The sequence below is a fragment of the Oryctolagus cuniculus genome, chromosome 20, assembly GCF_964237555.1.
Source record: "Oryctolagus cuniculus chromosome 20, mOryCun1.1, whole genome shotgun sequence".
In the NCBI taxonomy this organism is placed as follows: Eukaryota; Metazoa; Chordata; class Mammalia; order Lagomorpha; family Leporidae; genus Oryctolagus; species Oryctolagus cuniculus.
In genome coordinates, this window is record NC_091451.1 from 14,739,914 (window position 1) to 14,757,697 (window position 17,784).

The 17,784-nt window shown below is 55.4% G+C and overlaps 1 protein-coding gene across 4 annotated transcripts in view; it reads right to left on the reverse strand.

Annotated features, from left to right (window-relative positions):
* Positions 1-17,036: 17,036 nt before the first annotated feature.
* The window catches only part of ACTN1 (actinin alpha 1), a 102,168-nt gene continuing 101,420 nt past the window's right edge, over positions 17,037-17,784 (reverse strand). For all 4 annotated transcript variants that reach the window (XM_002719521.5, XM_017349365.3, XM_017349364.3 and 1 more), the window contains one exon: positions 17,037-17,779. In XM_002719521.5, the coding sequence (XP_002719567.1) occupies positions 17,621-17,779 (159 nt within the window). In that variant the 3' untranslated portion in view covers positions 17,037-17,620. The remainder of the gene's footprint in view (positions 17,780-17,784) is intronic.

The following is a 17,784-nucleotide window of genomic DNA, read 5'->3' on the forward strand; positions in this document are numbered from 1 at the left end:
TTTATTTTATTTATTTGAAAGACAGAGTTATAGAGAGAGGCAGAGGCAGAGAGAGAAAAAAGTCTTCCATCCACTGGTTCACTCCCCAAATGTTCACAACAGCCGGGGCTGAGCCGATTTGAAGCCAGGAGCTGGGAGCTTCTTCTGGGTCTCCTGCATGGGTGGCAGGGGCCCAAGCACCTGGGCTGCCATCCTCTGCTTTCCAGGCGCATTAGCAGGGAGCTGAATCGGAAGTGGAGCAGCCAGGACTTGAACCGGTTCCCACAGGGGATGCTGGCATCACAGGCGGTGGCTTTACCCACTATGCCACAACACCAGGCCCCTCTGCTGAGTTTGTCAAGGAGAGTTGCCGTCTTCCGGGTGGCAGCTCCTCTTCTCTGCCAAGTTCACTGTCTCCTGACCACAAAGAATGAGGCACGTGGACAGGAAGAGTGAGCAAAGCAAAGCAAGTTTATGGAAAGAAGCAGAGGAAGCAGGACTGCGTGGCTTGAGATTTTTATGAATTTCTAAAGGAGCAATTCACTTGATTGGTCAAGGTAAATGCTAATGAGGCATTTTACATGAACCAATCAAGGGTCTGACACTGGAGGAGCCTATCTGCATAGCAGTTCAGAGTGCTCAGTCAGGCCCACACGGGCTGGGCGCTCTGCAGGTGCAGCATCTGAAGATTACATTTTGTGTGCCTCTCCCTTCTCCCCCTCTCAGAGCTCCTGGAGGGTTAGCCAGGTATGGTTCTTCCTCTCCTTCCCAGGGGTGCCTGGGATCCCTGTCGCCCGAGTGGCTTGACCTGATGCTCCACCACATTGCCCCTGATACAGGATCATTTATTGAGCCTTAATTATGTTGCAGGCACAATGGTGGCCAATTAGCATGCATCGTCACACAACCCCAACATTTCAGAGGAGGAAAGAGGCTCAGAGAGGCTATGCAACTTTCCCAGGATCACACAGCATCTCGCAGCTGAAGCAGCATTCACACCCAGCTTTGCCAGGCCCCAGTGCCCCATCTTTCCCACTGTATCGTCCTGGACTCCTGTCCTCTTAGGCGAAACGAAGGGCAGAGGCCACGGCCAGTCTGTGACCACCGGGTCCTGGGTCGTCACTCCCCCATCAGCTCTGTTTGCACCCCCTGTAGCAAGAGCGAATGCCCCTCCCAGAGCTCAGGTCGAGGGGCGGGCACAGTTACGCAGCTGTTGGGGTGTCTGTGTTCCATATCAAAGTGCCTGGATTTGAGTTCCGCCTCCACTTCCACCCAGCTTCCTGCTAATGCACCCCCAGAGGCGGCAGGTGATGGCCGAAGTGCTTGGGTCCCTGTCACTCACGTGGGAGACCAGGATGGAGTTCCAGGCTCCTGGGTTCAGCCTGGCCTAGCCCTGGCTATTGCGGGCGTTTGCGGAATGCACATTTTTTTTTTTTTTAAGTCATTCGTTGAAACCTAACTCCCTGCGCAGTGGTACCTGGAGGTGAAGCCTTAGGGAGCACACTGAATCATGAACCCTCCTGAAAAGGGTGAAAAAGAGGCCGGCGCTGTGGTGCTGCAGGTTAAGCCTCTGCCTGTGGCACCAGCATCCCATATAGGCACTGGTTCAAGTCCTGGCTGCTCCGCTTCTGATCCAGCTCCCTGCTAATGCGCCTGGGAAAGCAGCAGAATGCCTACATCCTTGGGCCCCCGCACCCACATGGGACAACTAGAAGAAGCTCCTGGCTCCTGGCTTGGGACTGGACCAGCTCCAGCCATTGCAGCCTTTTTGGGAGTGAACCTGCAGATAGAAGACCTCTCTCTCTCTCTGTAAACTCTGCTTTTCAAATAAATACATTTTAAAAAGAAAAGGGTTACAAAAGAGACCCAGGGAGCTCCCCACCTCTTCTGCCATATGAGGACACAGAAGACGTCCTCTGGGAGCCAGGAAGTGGGCGGCACAGTCACAGACTCTGCTGGGACCTTGACCTTGACCTGGGACCTTGCAGCCTCCAGAACCTGTGAACAGCAAACACCCATTGTTCATGAGCTGCCCAGTCCATGCTGCTGTTACAGCCACCCCAGCAGACTACTCAGCAGCAGGCCCAGGAGCTGCTGGGAAGCCCCAGTTCTCTGCTCCTGGCCCTGGCCTTGGCCTTGGCCCTGGCCCTGAGCAGCTCGGTAAGTTTGGCTTCCTGTCTCCACCTCCCGCCTTCCTCAGCTCTGGCTGCGGTTTCCTGTTGCCTTCCGGGGCCCACTGGGCTCTTGACTGGCCAAGCCGTTCTTCCTCCCACCCGAGGTCCTCCTTGGAGAAGCAGAAGTCCCTGCCCAGGGGAGTGGTTGGGGAAAGACTCTAAATTGCAGGTTCTGTCATCAAACCGAACTGCTTAGCCCAGTGGCCAGGGCAGGGCGCCCGCTTTCCAAACAGGACAAGGGGACACCTGGGGCGCCTGCCTCGATTCCAGCCCGGGAGGAGCCAGGGTTCAGAGGCCAAACCAGGGTCACCTGTCAGAGGGACATGTCCCCTTTCTCCTCCTCTATGCCAAAGCCGCTTTGCCCCTCAAGGCCCTGATGCGCTCCACGCACGTCCTCCCTGGTCTTGGCCTTTTCTTCCTGACCCCTACATGTTCAGTTCCTCTGTGCTGGGGCTGGCACTGTGGTGCGGCAGGTTCCCACATCAGAACGCCAGTTCAAGTCCTGGCTGCTCTGCTTCCAACCCAGCTTATCTTCTCCCTGCTAATGCACCTGAGAAAGCAGAGGAAGATGCCCCAGGAGCTTGGGCCCCTGCCACCCATGTGGGGGACCTGGATGGAGTTCCAGGCTCCTGGCTTCAGCCTGGCCCAGTCCTGGCTGTTGCAGCCATTTGGGGAGTGAACCAGCACATGGAAGATCTCTCTCTCTCTCTGTCACTTTGAAAATTTTTTTAAAGATTTATTTTGAAAGAGTGATAGACAGGGAGAGACAGCCAGTGCTGGTTCAGACTGCAACCAGGAGCCAGGAGCTTCTTCTGGGTCTCCCGCGTGGGTGGCAGGGGCCCAAACACTTGGGTCATCTTCCACTGCTTTTCCCAGGCCATGAGCAGGGAGCTGGATCAGAAGTGGAGCAGCTGGGACATGAATTGGCGCCCATATCGGGTGTTGGCATCACAGGCAGCAACTTTACCCACTACACCACAAGGCCAGCCCCATAAAGATAAATCTTAAGAAAAAATTTCTTCCTGCTAGGCCTGGTGCGCTCCAAGCTGAAGTTCAAGTCTCACCTCCAGGCAGCCTGCAGTGCTGCAAGGCCCCCAGTGCCCCGCCTGGGCCTCGCTTCCCTGACACAGCTCTGAAACCTCCTCCTGGCTCTCCCGGCTCTCCTGGGCTCCACGGGTTGCTGTTTCTGTGTCCAGGGGACACTGCTAGGGCTGAGGTCCCCCTTGGAGGAGACTCACGACCTCAGGGGAAGGTGGCCGTGTTCCTGTGGCCCTCGTCGTGGAGTGGTCACGGTGCCTCATGGGCACCCATGTAGCTCTTCTCAGCGTGGGGTTGGGGGAGCCTGGGACCCCCAGGCCACCCCCACCCCCAGCCGGCAAATCTTTGAACACTTACTGCCACACCCCTGCAGGAGCGGCTCTGCAGGGCCAGGAGCGCGGGGCGGGGTGGGGGCAATGTTTGCTTCGGGCTCTCCCTTAACACAGACTCTGACATAAGGGTTGGGGGGCAAGTAGTTTGTTTAGAAGGTGATGTCTGAGAGAGAAAGTAGTCTTTTTTTTTTTTTCCTTTTTTTTGACAGGCAGAGTTAGACAGTGAGAGAGAGAGAGACAGAAAGAAAGGTCTTCCTTCCGTTGGTTCACCCCCCAAATGGCCGCCATGGCCGGTGCGCTGTGCCAATCCGAAGCCAGGAGCCAGATGCTTCTCCTGGTCTCCCATGCGGGTGCAGGGTCCAAGCACTTGGGCCATCCTCCACTGCCCTCCCGGGTCACAGCAGAGAGCTGGCCTGGAAGAGGAGCAACCGGGACAGAATCCGGCACCCCTACAGGGACTAGAACCCGGTGTGTCGGCGCCGCAGGCAGAGGATTAGCCTAGTGAGCCGTGGCGCCGGCCAGAAAGTAGTCTTTTTAAAGATTTACTTATTTATTTGAAAAACAGAATGAGAGAGAGAAAGAAAACTTCCATCTGTGGGTTTCACTCCCTGGAACTCCATCCCAGTCTCCCGCATGGGTGCAGGGGCCCAAGCACTTGAGCCGTCGTCCACTGCTTCCCACGTGAGCAGGGAGCTGGATGGGAAGTGGAGCAGCCGGGGCTCGAACCAGAGCTCTCATAAGAGCTGTCAGTGTCGCGGGCAGCAGCTTAACTTGCACACCACAATGCCAGCCCCAGTCATGGCTGCTGGCTAAGTTACTGATGTATTTATTCGAAAGGCAGAGAGAGAAAGGAGGAGAGATCTTCCATCCATTGGTTCACTCCCCCAACGCCCACCACAGCTAGGCCTGGGTTAGGACTAGGTCAGGAGTCCAGGGACACCCAGGTCTCCCACGAGGGTGGCAGGAGCCCAGGCAGGCATCCCTGACAGCACAAGCCTCCCTCTTCACAGGGTTCATGGCTAACAGGCCTTTAAACTGAGGACAGGCTAACAGGAGAAAAGCCAGAAGCGTCATTAACCCAAGTTTCATGCAACACGACAGCCTGCAGAAGTGAAGGCTCAGAGCCACAGGAAGCTGTGCGTTTGAGGGTGTGATGGGCAAAGGGGGCAGGACCTGAGGGTCATGGTGGGGTGCGCTTAGCCAGGGACCTTTGTGCAGGTTCCCCTGCAGGCCCCTGTCTCTAGAGAAGAGGGTGCTAATGGCCGTCTTGGCCCTGCGACAGGGAGAAGGGAGGGAGCGTATTTTGGGGGGCACTATCAAAGCCATTTTACCACCCCGCGCAGTCAGAGCTCCTCCACCCTGTGGGAGACGCAGGCAGAGCCACTCTGAGATCATCTCCCCGAGCCCGGAGGAAGCCGCATGCCCCCGCCCCCGCCCCCGCCCGGGCAGTGACTCCCAGCTACGTCCGGCAGGCTCTGTGCTTGGTCCTGGCTTTGTCCTGCCTCCAGGAAAAATCCCCCAGCCCAGCGTTCACTGCAGGTTCACTCAGAGAGGGGGCCGCCCAGAACAGCTGCGCAGGCCCTATACTGTCTGTACCAGGGGCCCACGGAGACTGGAGGCTTGGATTCCCCAGGCTGCAAAGGCCCTGAGGCAGAAACTCTGCTGGTCTCCTGTCCACTGGGTCCCTGGGATTCTTCTAGGAAACCCATGGGATTCCTGGGGCCCAGAAACACTGCCCCGCCCTTCTCCCCGGAGACCCCCACGTGCTAGGTGTCCTGTTCCACATGCCCTCATGAGCACGGGGCAGGAGGCCAGGCTCACAGGAGAACAGGGGTGCACAATCAGCAGCACGGGCAGCAGCCTCCCACGCAACTGCTTGACGGGGTCTCCACGGGGCTCATGGGAAATTCATGTGATGCAAAACTATGCATGGATTTCGACATTTTTTGCCCCAAGAAACACTTACCTTTAATTCCATTTCTCCGCAGACTTGTTGAGGTTCTCTGGGATAGAATAGCTTGTCTCAGGGGGCTGACGTGGCTGTCTGGGGAGAGGGTCGGGGGGTCCCCAAGGCCAGCCCCTTCCCCAGGCCATGCCTGGAGGTGTGAGCTGTGCACCCAGAAGCTGGAGCACCGGCCTGCAGGCCGCGCAGGAGGCAGAGTCGGCTGGTGTCAGCCCCCAGCCCCACAGACGGGACCGGCCTCTCTCGCTTGCTGTGCCTCCAGTAGTCACACAGGAACAGCCCAGATAACCCACGCCCCCACGGCCTCGAGCTGGAGGGACAAATGAGCAGAAGGCAGGGCTGAGATCGTAACCAAAGCAGGGTGCGCCGTGGGCGTTCGGCCTGGCAGTTAAGATGCCGGGAGTTAGGACACCTGCGTCCCGCATCTGAGTGTGTGGGTTCCGTTCCCAGCTGTGGCTCCTACCTCCCGCTTCCTGCTCACCCACACCCTGGGAAGCAGCAGTTGGTGGGTCCCTGCCACCCAGGAGAGGGACTTGGACTGAGTTCCTGGCTCCTGGCTTCAGCCTGACCCAGCCCTGGCTGTAGCAGGCATTGGGGGAGCGAACCAGTAGATGAGAGATCTGTCTGCCTCTCAAACAAATATATATTTTTACACAACCAAAATCCAAAACCAACCGAAAAACAGGGTCTGCACGTACACCCAGGCTGATGGCTATCCAAGGGTATTTTATTTCACTTTCCCAGGAACCCCACAGAGGTATTCTTATTTTTCTTATTCCCATTCTGGACTGCAGGAAATGAGAAACATAGAGCAAGTGGCTGGGGTTCGAAGCCAGGACACGCTGCAAAACCTTGGCTCCGACCCCTGCTGAGGCAGCCCAGGGAAAGTGACCCCTCTTTGCATGCCCCGCAATATTTGTGTTTCCTCCTATGGAGAAAAATTTTTTTCCTTATTAACACCAAAGGCCCTTGTATCATTTTCTGATAGAGGAACACCACTCTGGACATTTGGGGTGTGTCTCCGACATTTCCAGTCACTGACATAGTAAGCACGAGGTTGGGATGGAATGTATTTATTATGAAGTGCTGGTGTTGGGCTAGAACTTGACTCTGCTGGCCTGGCGCCTTGCTGAGCTGAGTGCCTTGATGAGGAGACAGAAGGGACCTTGTCCTCTGCTCTTCTCTCCTCCCTCGTTTGTCCCCCACGTCGGCCATAGAGGCTAGAATTACCCTCCCCGAAAGCAAGCTGTTGGAGTCCTGCACCAGCCCCTGGGGGAGGGGGCAGAGGTGCTGCACAGGGCCAGGAGCAGCGTGCACAGCCCAGCCTTGCCGGCCCCCCGCCGTCTGCTCCCCTCGGTCCACTCGCCCTGCTGCACGGCCATCCCGTCTTCCTGGAACCCAGGCCTGCACCTGCCGCTCCCCCAGGGCTTTGGGCCTTTGTTTCTGGGGCCTCCATGTCGTGTAAAACCCGGAACAGCCCGTCCGCGTTGCTCTTGCTGACCTGTCTCTGTTGCGGGGTGCTGGCCCTGCACCTTGCACTGAGCGAGGAGAGGAACCCCTCCCTTCACCCCTCCAGGACACAGGCTGCGTGAGCCAGGAGCAGGGCTCAGTCTTCCAGCTGGGCTTAAACCACGGGTATTTTTAACTCCATCAGGAAACAGGTTTGGAGACCTGAGTTGCACAAGTCACAAAGTTGGGAAGGAACAGAGCCGAGATTTGAACGCAAACAAGTAGAGCCTGAACTTTCAACCCTGCCGTGTCCTGCGTACCTGACCCGGGCTCAGATTCCGAGTGTCCCTGCACGATGTCTCCCTCTTCATGGTTGCCAGGCAACACGTTTCCGGGTGGGGCCTCTCACCATCCATGTACATTGCACTGTAGCCTTTCTCAAGCTGGAGTCCTCAGACCCGCCCACGTCCAGGAGCCGGAATTCTCTGAGTATTTTTTTTTTTAATTTATTTATTTTACTTTAAAGTCAGAGTTACACTGAGAAGGAGAGGCAGAGAGGTCTTCCATCCGCTGGCTCACTCCCCAATTGGCCTCAAAGGCCAGAACTGGATTGATCTGAAGCCAAGAGCCAGAAGCTTCTTCCTGGTCTCCCAAGAAGGTGCAGGGGCCCAAGGCCTTGGGCCATCTTCTACTGCTTTCTCAGGCCATAGCAGAGAGCTGGATTGGAAGAGGAGCAGCCGGGACTCGAACCGGTGCCCATTTGGATGCCGGCACTACAGGTGGCAGCTTTACACACTATGCCACAGTGCTGACCCCAATAAATGCCACGATTGTAGCCATTTAGGGAGTGAACCAGGGGATGGAAGAGTCTCTTTGTCTCTTCTTCCCTGTCTGTAACTCTCAAATAAATAAATAATTTTTTTAAAAAGGAAATAAACTACTGTTTGCTTTTCTCTTGTTCGCCCATCTTTTGTAATGGGAGTCCATTCTAACTGTGAACCTGAGAGCTGATCATTTTCCCCTGCAGTGCCCCAGAGTGTGTGGAGGAGGAGGTGGTGGTGGGGACATGGCAGGTGCAGCCTTTTGGGCTAGAGACCGGGAGGCTGAAGGAGCAGCCCAACTCAGGTCACAGAGACTAGGATTTATTACCGGAACTCCTACAGCGGTGACTCTCAGAGCTCCACCCTTCACCCCTGAAGACGTCACGTGGCAGGTGTCCCTCCGGGCCCAGCTGCTGCTGAGGCCCTGTCCACACCGCTAGCTCACGATCCCGCCCCGCCAAAGTCACAGCTGCACGACTCTCCCTTCCCTATCATGAAGCACACGGCTCCCTGGCCTTCCGGCCTTTCCTCTCCCAGGGCTCCCACACAGAACACGGGAGTTAAATGGACGTAATGCTTTTCTCTTGTTAATCTGTCTTCTGTCTTGTTTTCAATTATTTTCTTGAAAGGCAGAGAGAGAGAGAGCGAGCGCGAGTGAGCGAGCTTCCAGCACTGGTTCACTCCCCAAATGCCCACAACCGCTGGGGCTAGGCCAGGCCGGAGCCAGGAGCCCGGGGCTCAGTCTGTCTCCCACATGGGCGGCAGCATCCGAATACTTGCGCCGTCACCTGCTGCCTCCACGAGCGCACGTTAGCAGGAAGCTGGAATTGGAAGCAGAGCCTGAACTCAAACTCGGGCACTGCCATGTGCGAGGTGGGTGTCTCGGGGTCTAACCCCCTGCTGCCTGCCCTGTGCCTTTTGCGATAAGGGTCTCAGCCACCAACCTCCCGGGAGCCTACTTCCCTGAGGGTCGTTTCCTGCAAACATAAAAGCTGATTGCATATGGAGATTATAAAAGAAAAACTTGCTTCATGCAAAAAAAAAAAGAAAAAAGAAAAGAAAGAAAAAGCAAATAAATCAGTCAACACAAAAGGGTGCACAGAGGAAGCTGGGGGCGGGGCCGCTGGGCTGGGGGCGGGGCCCTGCTGGTGTTGGGAAGCTCACAAGCACTGTCCCTCCTGAGGGACCCCGATCTCTGGCCCGAGGGGCCAGGGTCAATGGCATCCGCATTCGACCCACTCCTGGGGCTTGGGCTCCATGGGAAGCTCGCACACCTTGTCTGCAGAGGGTGGGGACTCTCAAGGCCGGGAGCCAAGGCAGGAAACGGGACAGAGCAGGGGCAGTCCCCACCAGAACGCATGCAGGTGACAGCCGCTGAATCAGAATGGCTGTTAGAAATCTCTCCTTTTAAAAAAAGAGTCATTTATTTCTTTGAAAGGCGGAGAGAGAGCTTCCATACACAGTTCACTCCCCAAGTGGCAACAATGAAGCCAGGAGCCTGGAGCTCATCTGAGTCTCCCCTGTGGGTGGCAGGGGCCCGAGCACTTGGGCCATCGTCCACTGCCCTCCCAGGCTGTGAGCAGAGAGCTGGATGGGAAGTGGAGTGGCTGGGTCTGGAACCAGCGCCCATTTGGGATGGCGGCGCTGCAGGTGGTGGCTTGGCCCTCTGAAAGCTCTCTTCTGTGCAGACCAAACCTCCTTCCTGGTGAGCATGAGCCTTTCATCTAGTGCTTGTCACGTGTGACTCACTGGGCCCCTCCCAGAACGTGGGTGGGACACTCTCCCAGTGGCCTTGGACCCCTCTGGGGCCAGAGCCCTGCGCTCTGGGTCTTCCCAAGCTCCCTAAACAATTACTGGGCAGAGCCAAGTTTGAGAAGCTCCGGCCAGCGGGTACAAAACTTTTTTTTGAGAATAGGGACATTTAGGTTCCAATACCAGTTCTGCCACTTCCTTGAGATAGCAAGGCTTGGCTGCCTGTTTGTTTTGAATGGAGATAATTGTAGTGTATATGAGGGTCAAATGTGTGTAAATTGCTTCAGATGTGTGCCACCCCCGAGTGAGCGCTCAACAAACGTTAGCCATTATTTTCCTCTTGCTGAGTGTGCCTGGATGCGCCTGCTGTTCGTCTCTGGCACAGATCCAAGCCCCTCCGCATCCTGGGACTGTTGGGAGCTGGATGCCGGGAGCGGGGCCGGCCTTTCCTCCCCCTCCTCTCCCGCTGTGAAAGTGCTGTAATGACAAGCTTGGCCACTGGGGCGCAGCATTCACCCAGCTAATGTTAAAGTCCAGCTTTCTGAAAAGCTGCATTTTCTAGCACAGTTGGGAGGGCGGTGGAAAGAATAAATCCTTGGGAGCTTACTGGACACTGGATGGGTTGCTTTACCCTGGTATTTCATTTTCATACACTACTCCAGGCAGCCCTCATGAATAGCTGTAAGCTGTGTTATAACCTACAGTAGGCTGTGTAAAAATAAGCTATACAACAAAGCCTGTGTTCCTATTGCCTTGAATTCTGAGATTCATGTTCCCAAACCTGAGGTCTCCCACAGTGCCCGGGGATGGTGTTCTGCCCGCCCCCCGCTTCCCTCCCTGCCTGCTGGGGCCACCCACGCAGGTGCATGGAGGTAGCTGAGGGACCTGTGGCAGCTCCCTTCTTAATCTGTGTGTCCCTTCTTCAATGTGGCAGCAGGGACAGTGTCTCCGGCCTGTGGTCTGAGGATTCTAGACCTGTTTGCCTGGCCATGCACTGGCTGAGGGACTCATCCACCCAGCCCGAGGGCTGAGGGGCAGCCTGCCCTGTCCTCAGGCAGCCTGGCCTTCTAGGGGGCTGGGGGTGAGCCCCAGGTAGAGCTGCAGGTACCGGCAGGTGGAAGGCAGGAGGGCACGGGGCAGGGAGAGACGGCAGCTGCTGGAGCTGCCTGTCGTGATCCAGCACGGGCTGCACCCCTTCCTCCAGCAGCAACTGGCCTGGGGTGGGGGCTAGGGGCCCTCCCTCCTCCACTCTCACAACTGCCCATCCTGCTTGTTGGCCAGCACCGGCAGGTGCAAGCCCAGTGCTTGAATGAGTTTCGGGAGGAGGCAGTGAACCCGTGGCCGAGGGTGAGCACACGATCCAGGCCAGGTCTAAGCTAAGGAGCCAATCTCTGGACACCTCAGTGACCTGAGCTGGAAACTTCCCCGGCTTCACCAGCGCGGGCTGGGTTTGGTGTCTCTTGCACTTGGAAGGGTCCGGGCCAGTACACAGCCAACAGTTACTGAGCCTTATCCACAAGTGACCTTGCATTCGGCGCACTCAGGAGCTAACCACGCCATCTCGTTCCCTGAGTACCAGGATCTTCAAAAAGCTCATGGAAAATGCACATTCCTTTTTTTTTTTTTTTTTAACAAAAATAAGAAGACCCTTTCACTTTTTTTTTTTTTTTTTTTTTGACAGGCAGAGTGGACAGTGAGAGAGAGAGACAGAGAGAGAAAGGTCTTCCTTTTTGCCGTTGGTTCACCCTCCAATGGCCGCCGCTGCAGCCGGCGCACCGTGCTGATCCGATGGCAGGAGCCAGGATCCAGGTGCTTTTCCTGGTCTCCCATGGGGTGCAGGGCCCAAGCACCTGGGCCATCCTCCACTGCACTCCCTGGCCACAGCAGAGAGCTGGCCTGGAAGAGGGGCAACCGGGACAGAATCCGGCGCCCCGACCGGGACTAGAACCCGGTGTGCCGGCGCCGCAAGGTAGAGGATTAGCCTATTGAGCCACGGCGCCGGCCCTCCCTTTCACTTTTTTATATGCGACAGGGAGACTGCACTCCCAACCCTAAATGCCTGCAACAGCCAGGCTGGGCCGGGTTGAGGTCAGGAGCCAGGAATTCCACCCAGGTCTCCCTCATGGCTGCCAGGGACTCAAAACGCTTGAGACACCACTGCTGCCTCCCCGGGTCTGCATTAACAGGAAACTGGAATCAGAAGCCGGGGCCAGGAATGAAATCCAGCCACTCTGATTTGGGGTGGAGGCTTAGCCACTAGGCCAACTGCCTGCTCCCAACATTATCTCTTTACAACTTATTTAAGAGGCAGAGAGAGCGCACATGAGACAGCACACTCGTCGGTTTCTCAAATGCTCAGAAGCCTGGAACTCCTTCCGGGTCTCTCACGTGGGTGGCAGGGCCCCGAGTTCTCGTGCCATCACTGCCTCTTTGCCAGGGTGCGTGTTAACAGGAAGCTGGAATCCGGAGTGGAGCTGGGTCTGGAACTCAAGTGCCCCAAGATGGGACTGAGTGTCCCAACCGGAGACTTCACCATTGCACCAAGCACCTGCCTCCTCACGTTCCTTTAATTCTCATTTCCCCACAACCTCGAGGCACCCTCACCCTGAAGCCACTTCATCTTTCTCTCTTCCCGCTCACCCACCGTGGACCCAAACTTTACTGTGTGGGCAGAGTGCTGAGTCAGGGGGCCCGGTTCTCCCTCCCCCTCCTCGCCAGCCGGGGAGGGCAGCCAGCGGTCCCTTCGTCTTCCCCTGCTGAGTGGTAAGGCTGGACTCCCGGACCTCAGAGGTCTTCAGCCAGCCAGCCAGCCAGCCCGGGCCCAAGGCCATCCCTAGCCCATGCCTTCCTGAAATCCTGGCTCACCGTGTGGGCCAAAGTTAACACCAGACAGGAGCTTGCAGAGAGTAGAGCCTGGAAGCGCCCCCCACCCACTCCCCCACCCCTTTAAAATTCTGGAAGGACAAGGGGAGAGCTCCCTGAATTGTGACCCCCAGACCAAGTCCCAGGCCCCCGATTTCATCAAACAACTTGGAGTCCCTGGTGGTGTCCTTTCCCCTGGCATAGGGGTTTGGGTTACAAGTGTCCTAAATCCTAAGTTGAGCTGGAGGAGGGAAAAGTGTCACGGGGAGCAGGGAGACAATTCATCTCACGCCCAGGCTGGCACTTTGTGGCTGGGGTTCGTCTCCACGGTGGGCATCACTGCCGCCTTCTCAACGCCCAGCTTGCTGGCTTTGCCGTCCGCACTAGCAGATGTAGGCACTAAGTCCCTGAGTTGCTGTCCAGCCCACAAACTGACTTTTAAGCTGTTTCTTCAATGCTGACTCATATTGTTTTCTTTTTTTTTTTTTTTAATTTATTTTAAAGACAGGGGATGGGGTGGGGAGGGAGAGACTCTCCCATCCACTGGTTCACTCCCCAGATGTTTGCAACAGTTGGAATGGAACCAGAGGCTGGGAACTCAATCTGGGTGTCCCATGAGGGTGGCAGGGACCCAAGTACTTGAGCCATCACCTGCCGCCTCCCAGGATGCACATCTGTAGGAAGCTGGAATTGGGAGCGGAGCTGGGCCTCACACCCAGGCACCCTGGCATGCGATGCAGGCAGCCCGAGCAGCACCCCAATTGCTAGGCCCGATGCTCACCCCCACACTGAGCTTGGAATCTTCTTGGTCTCTTTCCATGGGCTGCTCCCACACGGTCCCACCTTGGAGCTGAGTTTCAGACCCGGTTTCAGGGTCTCACATTCAATCCTGTGAGACGTCAACCTTACGAAGACAACGTGGGCACCAACAGTTTCCGAGTCTCCTCCCCCTGGCCCTCGGTTAGCCAGTCCCAGAGCCCAAGGCAACCTCCAGCACACTTCCTCTCCCGCCCCACCACCACCACCTTGGTACTCACCAGAAAGATACAGTCTGCACCCTCTCAGCACCATTAACACAGTCACTGCTTGTGGTGGGGCGGAGCAGGAAGGGGGGAGTTGGGGGAGAAGGAAACACCTGTGCGTTGTCATTCAAAGCCAGCAGGGACTCTGGGCACAGGCCACCTCAACTGCGGGACTCGCCATCCTACCCATTTTTCCCATCATTCATTCCCACCAGCATTCAAAGAGATGCCACTTGTCTGAACTCCATGTTTATTTTCATCTTTTGAAAGATAGAGCGGAGACCTCCCACCCGCAGGTTCATTCCCTAAATGCAACAGCCAGGGCTGGGCCAGGCCAAAGCCAGGAGCCTTTGAACTCCATCCGGGTCTCCCTCCTGGGTAGCAGAGCAAGCCCTGAGCCATCATCTCGCGTCTCCTTGTATGTGCGTTGGCAGGAAGCAGCAGTGCCCACACTCCAATGTGGGATGCAGGTTTCCCAACCAGTGGTGTGTACCATGCCTGCCTCCGAGACAGCTTTATGTAGCTCCTTCCATAGAGCCTGGCATCCAACCCCGGAGACAGCTACGCAAGCAGAGCCAAGCCCTCACGGAACCGGTGTTCGCAAGCCATTGTCTGCTTATTGTTTGAAAAATGCATTTGCGTGACAGAGTTTCCATCTGCTGGTTCACACCCCAAATGCCTGCCGTGGTCCAGGGCTGAGCCAGAGCCAAAGCTGGGAGCCAGGAACTGGATCTGGGTCTCCCACGTGGGTGGGAAGATCCAGTGACTTGAGCCACCACTGCTGCCTCCCAGGGGCAGTAAGACAATCTGTCATGTATTAGCTTCCATTTCATTCAGTCTGAAATGTAACTGAAATTAGACATGTGATTTTAATTTTGGAGGTGTAAGGAAACCGATTGTTAGTGAATTACATTAGATTACTCAAGGAATTATCTTCAGTCGAGTCATGCTGGGCAAGACTTCACTGATTGGATTTGATTATGCCTGAGTCAGGAGTTCGATGTCCTGGGAAGACTTATTAAAACTTGTCAATATGATGTAAATAGGCTTAAAGACATTCAATGAAGTTTGCAAACAGGGTTAACTGTGCCTGGGGAATTTAATCTGCTACATGTATGAATGATGAAAGGAAAAGCCAGAGTGTTAACTTTACAGGAAAAAAAACACGTTATCAACACAAGAGGTGCACAAGACCTTAAAAGCTTAAGAATCTAGGTTTTTGAAATTTCCTCCCTTGGCCAGGTGCCGTGGTGCAGGCTAAGCCACAGCCTGGGATGCTCACAGCCCTCATGACAGCGCCTGAGGCCGCGTCCTACCTCTACTTCCAATCCAGCCTTTTGCTAGTGGACGTGGGAGGCACCAGCTGCAGGCCCCAGTCCTTGACTTCCCACTACCCTGCGGGAGACACAGTGGAGCTCCTGGGTCCTAGCTTCGGCCTGGCCCAGCCTCAGCTGTTACACACATTTGGGAAATGAATCAGCAGACGGAAGACCTCTGTCGCTTTTAAATAAATGAAACAAACATACAATTTACTCCCTAGATAGGAAATTAATTTTATGCAGTAACTTGGTAGACACACCTTAGTTCAAATGGCTTCCACTTTTACAAAAAGTGAGCAGACAAGGACGCTGCTATAGTTTTCAAAGGATCTGGCTCCTTGATTCAGGAATTTAAACCCAGATGGCTGAACCAAGCGATGGCCCAGTCTTGGGCTGTGAACCTCCCAAACTGTGAGTTGCAATACACTTCCTTCCTTCACAGCTAAAGTATTCACCTGTAACAAAAAGCTGGCAGGGACAGAAGCCACTAACCACAGGCCTCTGTATTTGCTCTGGGTTTGTTTAGAAAACTTTCTGGCTGCAAAAAAGTTCCCTTCCACCCCAACTTCCAAACAATTTTGCCCTTAGATTTGCATGAAAATAACCTCTGATCCTGGGAAGACCAGGACCTGGCCTTTGTCCCGGGGCTTTTTTCCATGAAACTCAGCTCACCTGCCGGGGGTCAAATCCACAGCAGTTTCCCAAGACAGACGCCAAGCTCTCTCTCCATACCCCTTCCCCAGAAGCCCTCTCATCCGGACCCTCTTTCCCAGGTCTATAGGTGTTCCAGAAACTTCCTGAACTCATCTCTAAACAAGAAGGCCTCAACCCTGGTGCCAGGTGCCGCGTTCTGACCTGGTCTTTGTCCTCTTAATGGGGGGGACACACCATGTGACGGGTCCTCCTGTTTTGAGATCCCTCAACGGAAGGAAGCCCCTGCAACTGAAGACTTGTCACACTTCCGTCTCCTGAGAGTTCTAGGAGCTTCGTGCTGTCGCATCAGTGTTACAACGGCACAAGTATCCTCACTCACAGGGAAGGCTGGTGCAGAAGTCCTGCCCATACCGGGGAAGGGCAGTCCTGGATATGAACCCTGGGCAATTTCACTCCATAGACCCAGGCCCCCTGAAACTACTACACCAGTTCTAACAGAGCCATAACACGAACACAGACCTCTGGCTTCAGTTGCTAAATTACATCATTTCCATAACCCACTGTGCTGTTCATGAAGAGTCCATGTGCATGAAAGATAGCTTCAGGGAAGAAAAAAAAAAGGGAAAAGGCTACAGCAATACACGCACATCACCAGCTGGGAGTCTGCGTGGCCAGCGTGCCCCCAGGAGATGCTGGGCAGCTCTTCTTTGTGGAACTTTAAAAATAATTTATTGATTTGAGAGGCAGACAGACAGAAAAAGAGACAGACACAAAAGGCGCTCCCATGGGTTGGTTCACTCGCCCAAGCGCACCTGCCATGGCCAGTGCTGGGCTGCGCCAAAGCTGGGAGCCAGGAGCTCAACTCAGGCCTTCCAGGGGGTTGGCAGGGACCCAACTACCTGAGCCGTCGCCAGCTGCCGCCCAGGGTCTGTGAGCAGGGAGCTGGACTCGGGGGCTGGAGCCAGGGATGGAAACGCAAACGCCACCGTGGGACCTGGGCACCTTAACCAGCAACGTAACTGCTGGGCTCAGTGCCCACCCCCAGTGGAACGCTCTGCTATAGCCGGATGATTCTTAGAGACAGCTCAGGCTGGTCTCTGCAGCAAACAGAGTAGCGGCCACACAGATGTCAGAGAGCCATGATGCTGTGGAGGGCACGGAGGGGCAGGGCCCATCACCACGCATCCGTCTAAAGGAAGAAACTAAAGTGTACGGAGACTGAACACACCAGGGTCAAAAATGTAGCAGGGGCGGGTCCAGGCGCCCCACGCCACCCCGGACCCCTCCGCTCTGCAAACAGCGAAGTGTCAGGGGCATCATCCAGCAGAGCCCGTGCCAAGGACATCCCGCAGTCCCTGCTAATGGACGTGGGAGGCACCAGCTGCAGGCCCCAGTCCTTGACTTCCCACTACCCTGCGGGAGACACAGTGGAGCTCCTGGGTCCTAGCTTCGGCCTGGCCCAGCCTCAGCTGTTACACACATTTGGGAAATGAATCAGCAGACGGAAGACCTCTGTCTTCTGTCTTCTTCTGTCTGGCGTCCTGTGTCGTAGCGGGCAATAACGACGAGTTCCCTGGTCAGAGCCCATGTTGAAAAAGCGCCTCCTCACACCTCCGAGTGGACTTCAAAATGAGAAGCCACATAAATTCTCTTCCTTAAAAAACAAGCCACTTCCAAAGATTTCCTTTAATATCATAAAATATTTCCATGGACAAGTGATCTAGCAACACATGCACCAATGTGCCTCTTGACAGGAGTTCCCCCGACCCCTACCCCCTCCCACACCAAGGCTGGTGTGAGAGCGGAGAAATGAATACAGCAGATGGAACAGAGAGAAGAGAACAAATCAGTAAAAAGGATGAAACATAACTTTGTGCTTGGTTATTTTCCTATGTCACAACAAAACAAAACATTTCGGTGCAAATAGTTAATTTTTCCTCTTTTCCATTGAAGTCTGGTGGAGAAAAAATACTTTTTCTATAATAAAATATGTAGTTTTTTTGTTTTTTGGCTTTTTTTTTTACTTTTTTTAACATAATTTTTTTTCTTTTTTTTCTTTTTTTTTTCTTTTTTGCAGAAAATAATTTTGTAAACTGTCACTTTGTGGGCTGGGAGGCTTGGTGCCACGTGGGTCCCGGCTCACACGGTCGGTCGGAGGCTGGGAGGCGACACCATGCCCTGGGCAGGGGATGGGGGGCAGCGGCGGCGCGGGCGAGGGCGGGGCGAGGGCGGCGGGGCGGGCGGGAGAGGGCGGATCAGAGGTCGCTCTCCCCATACAGCGCCGTGGAGAAGGACATGTAGTCCAGGGCACCGGGCACGGCATCAGGGCCCGTGTAGGGGGCCATGCGTGCGATGCAGTACTCGGCCTGGTCGGGCGGCAGCTCGCGGCGCAGCTCATCCACCGTGATGTAGTTCTGTG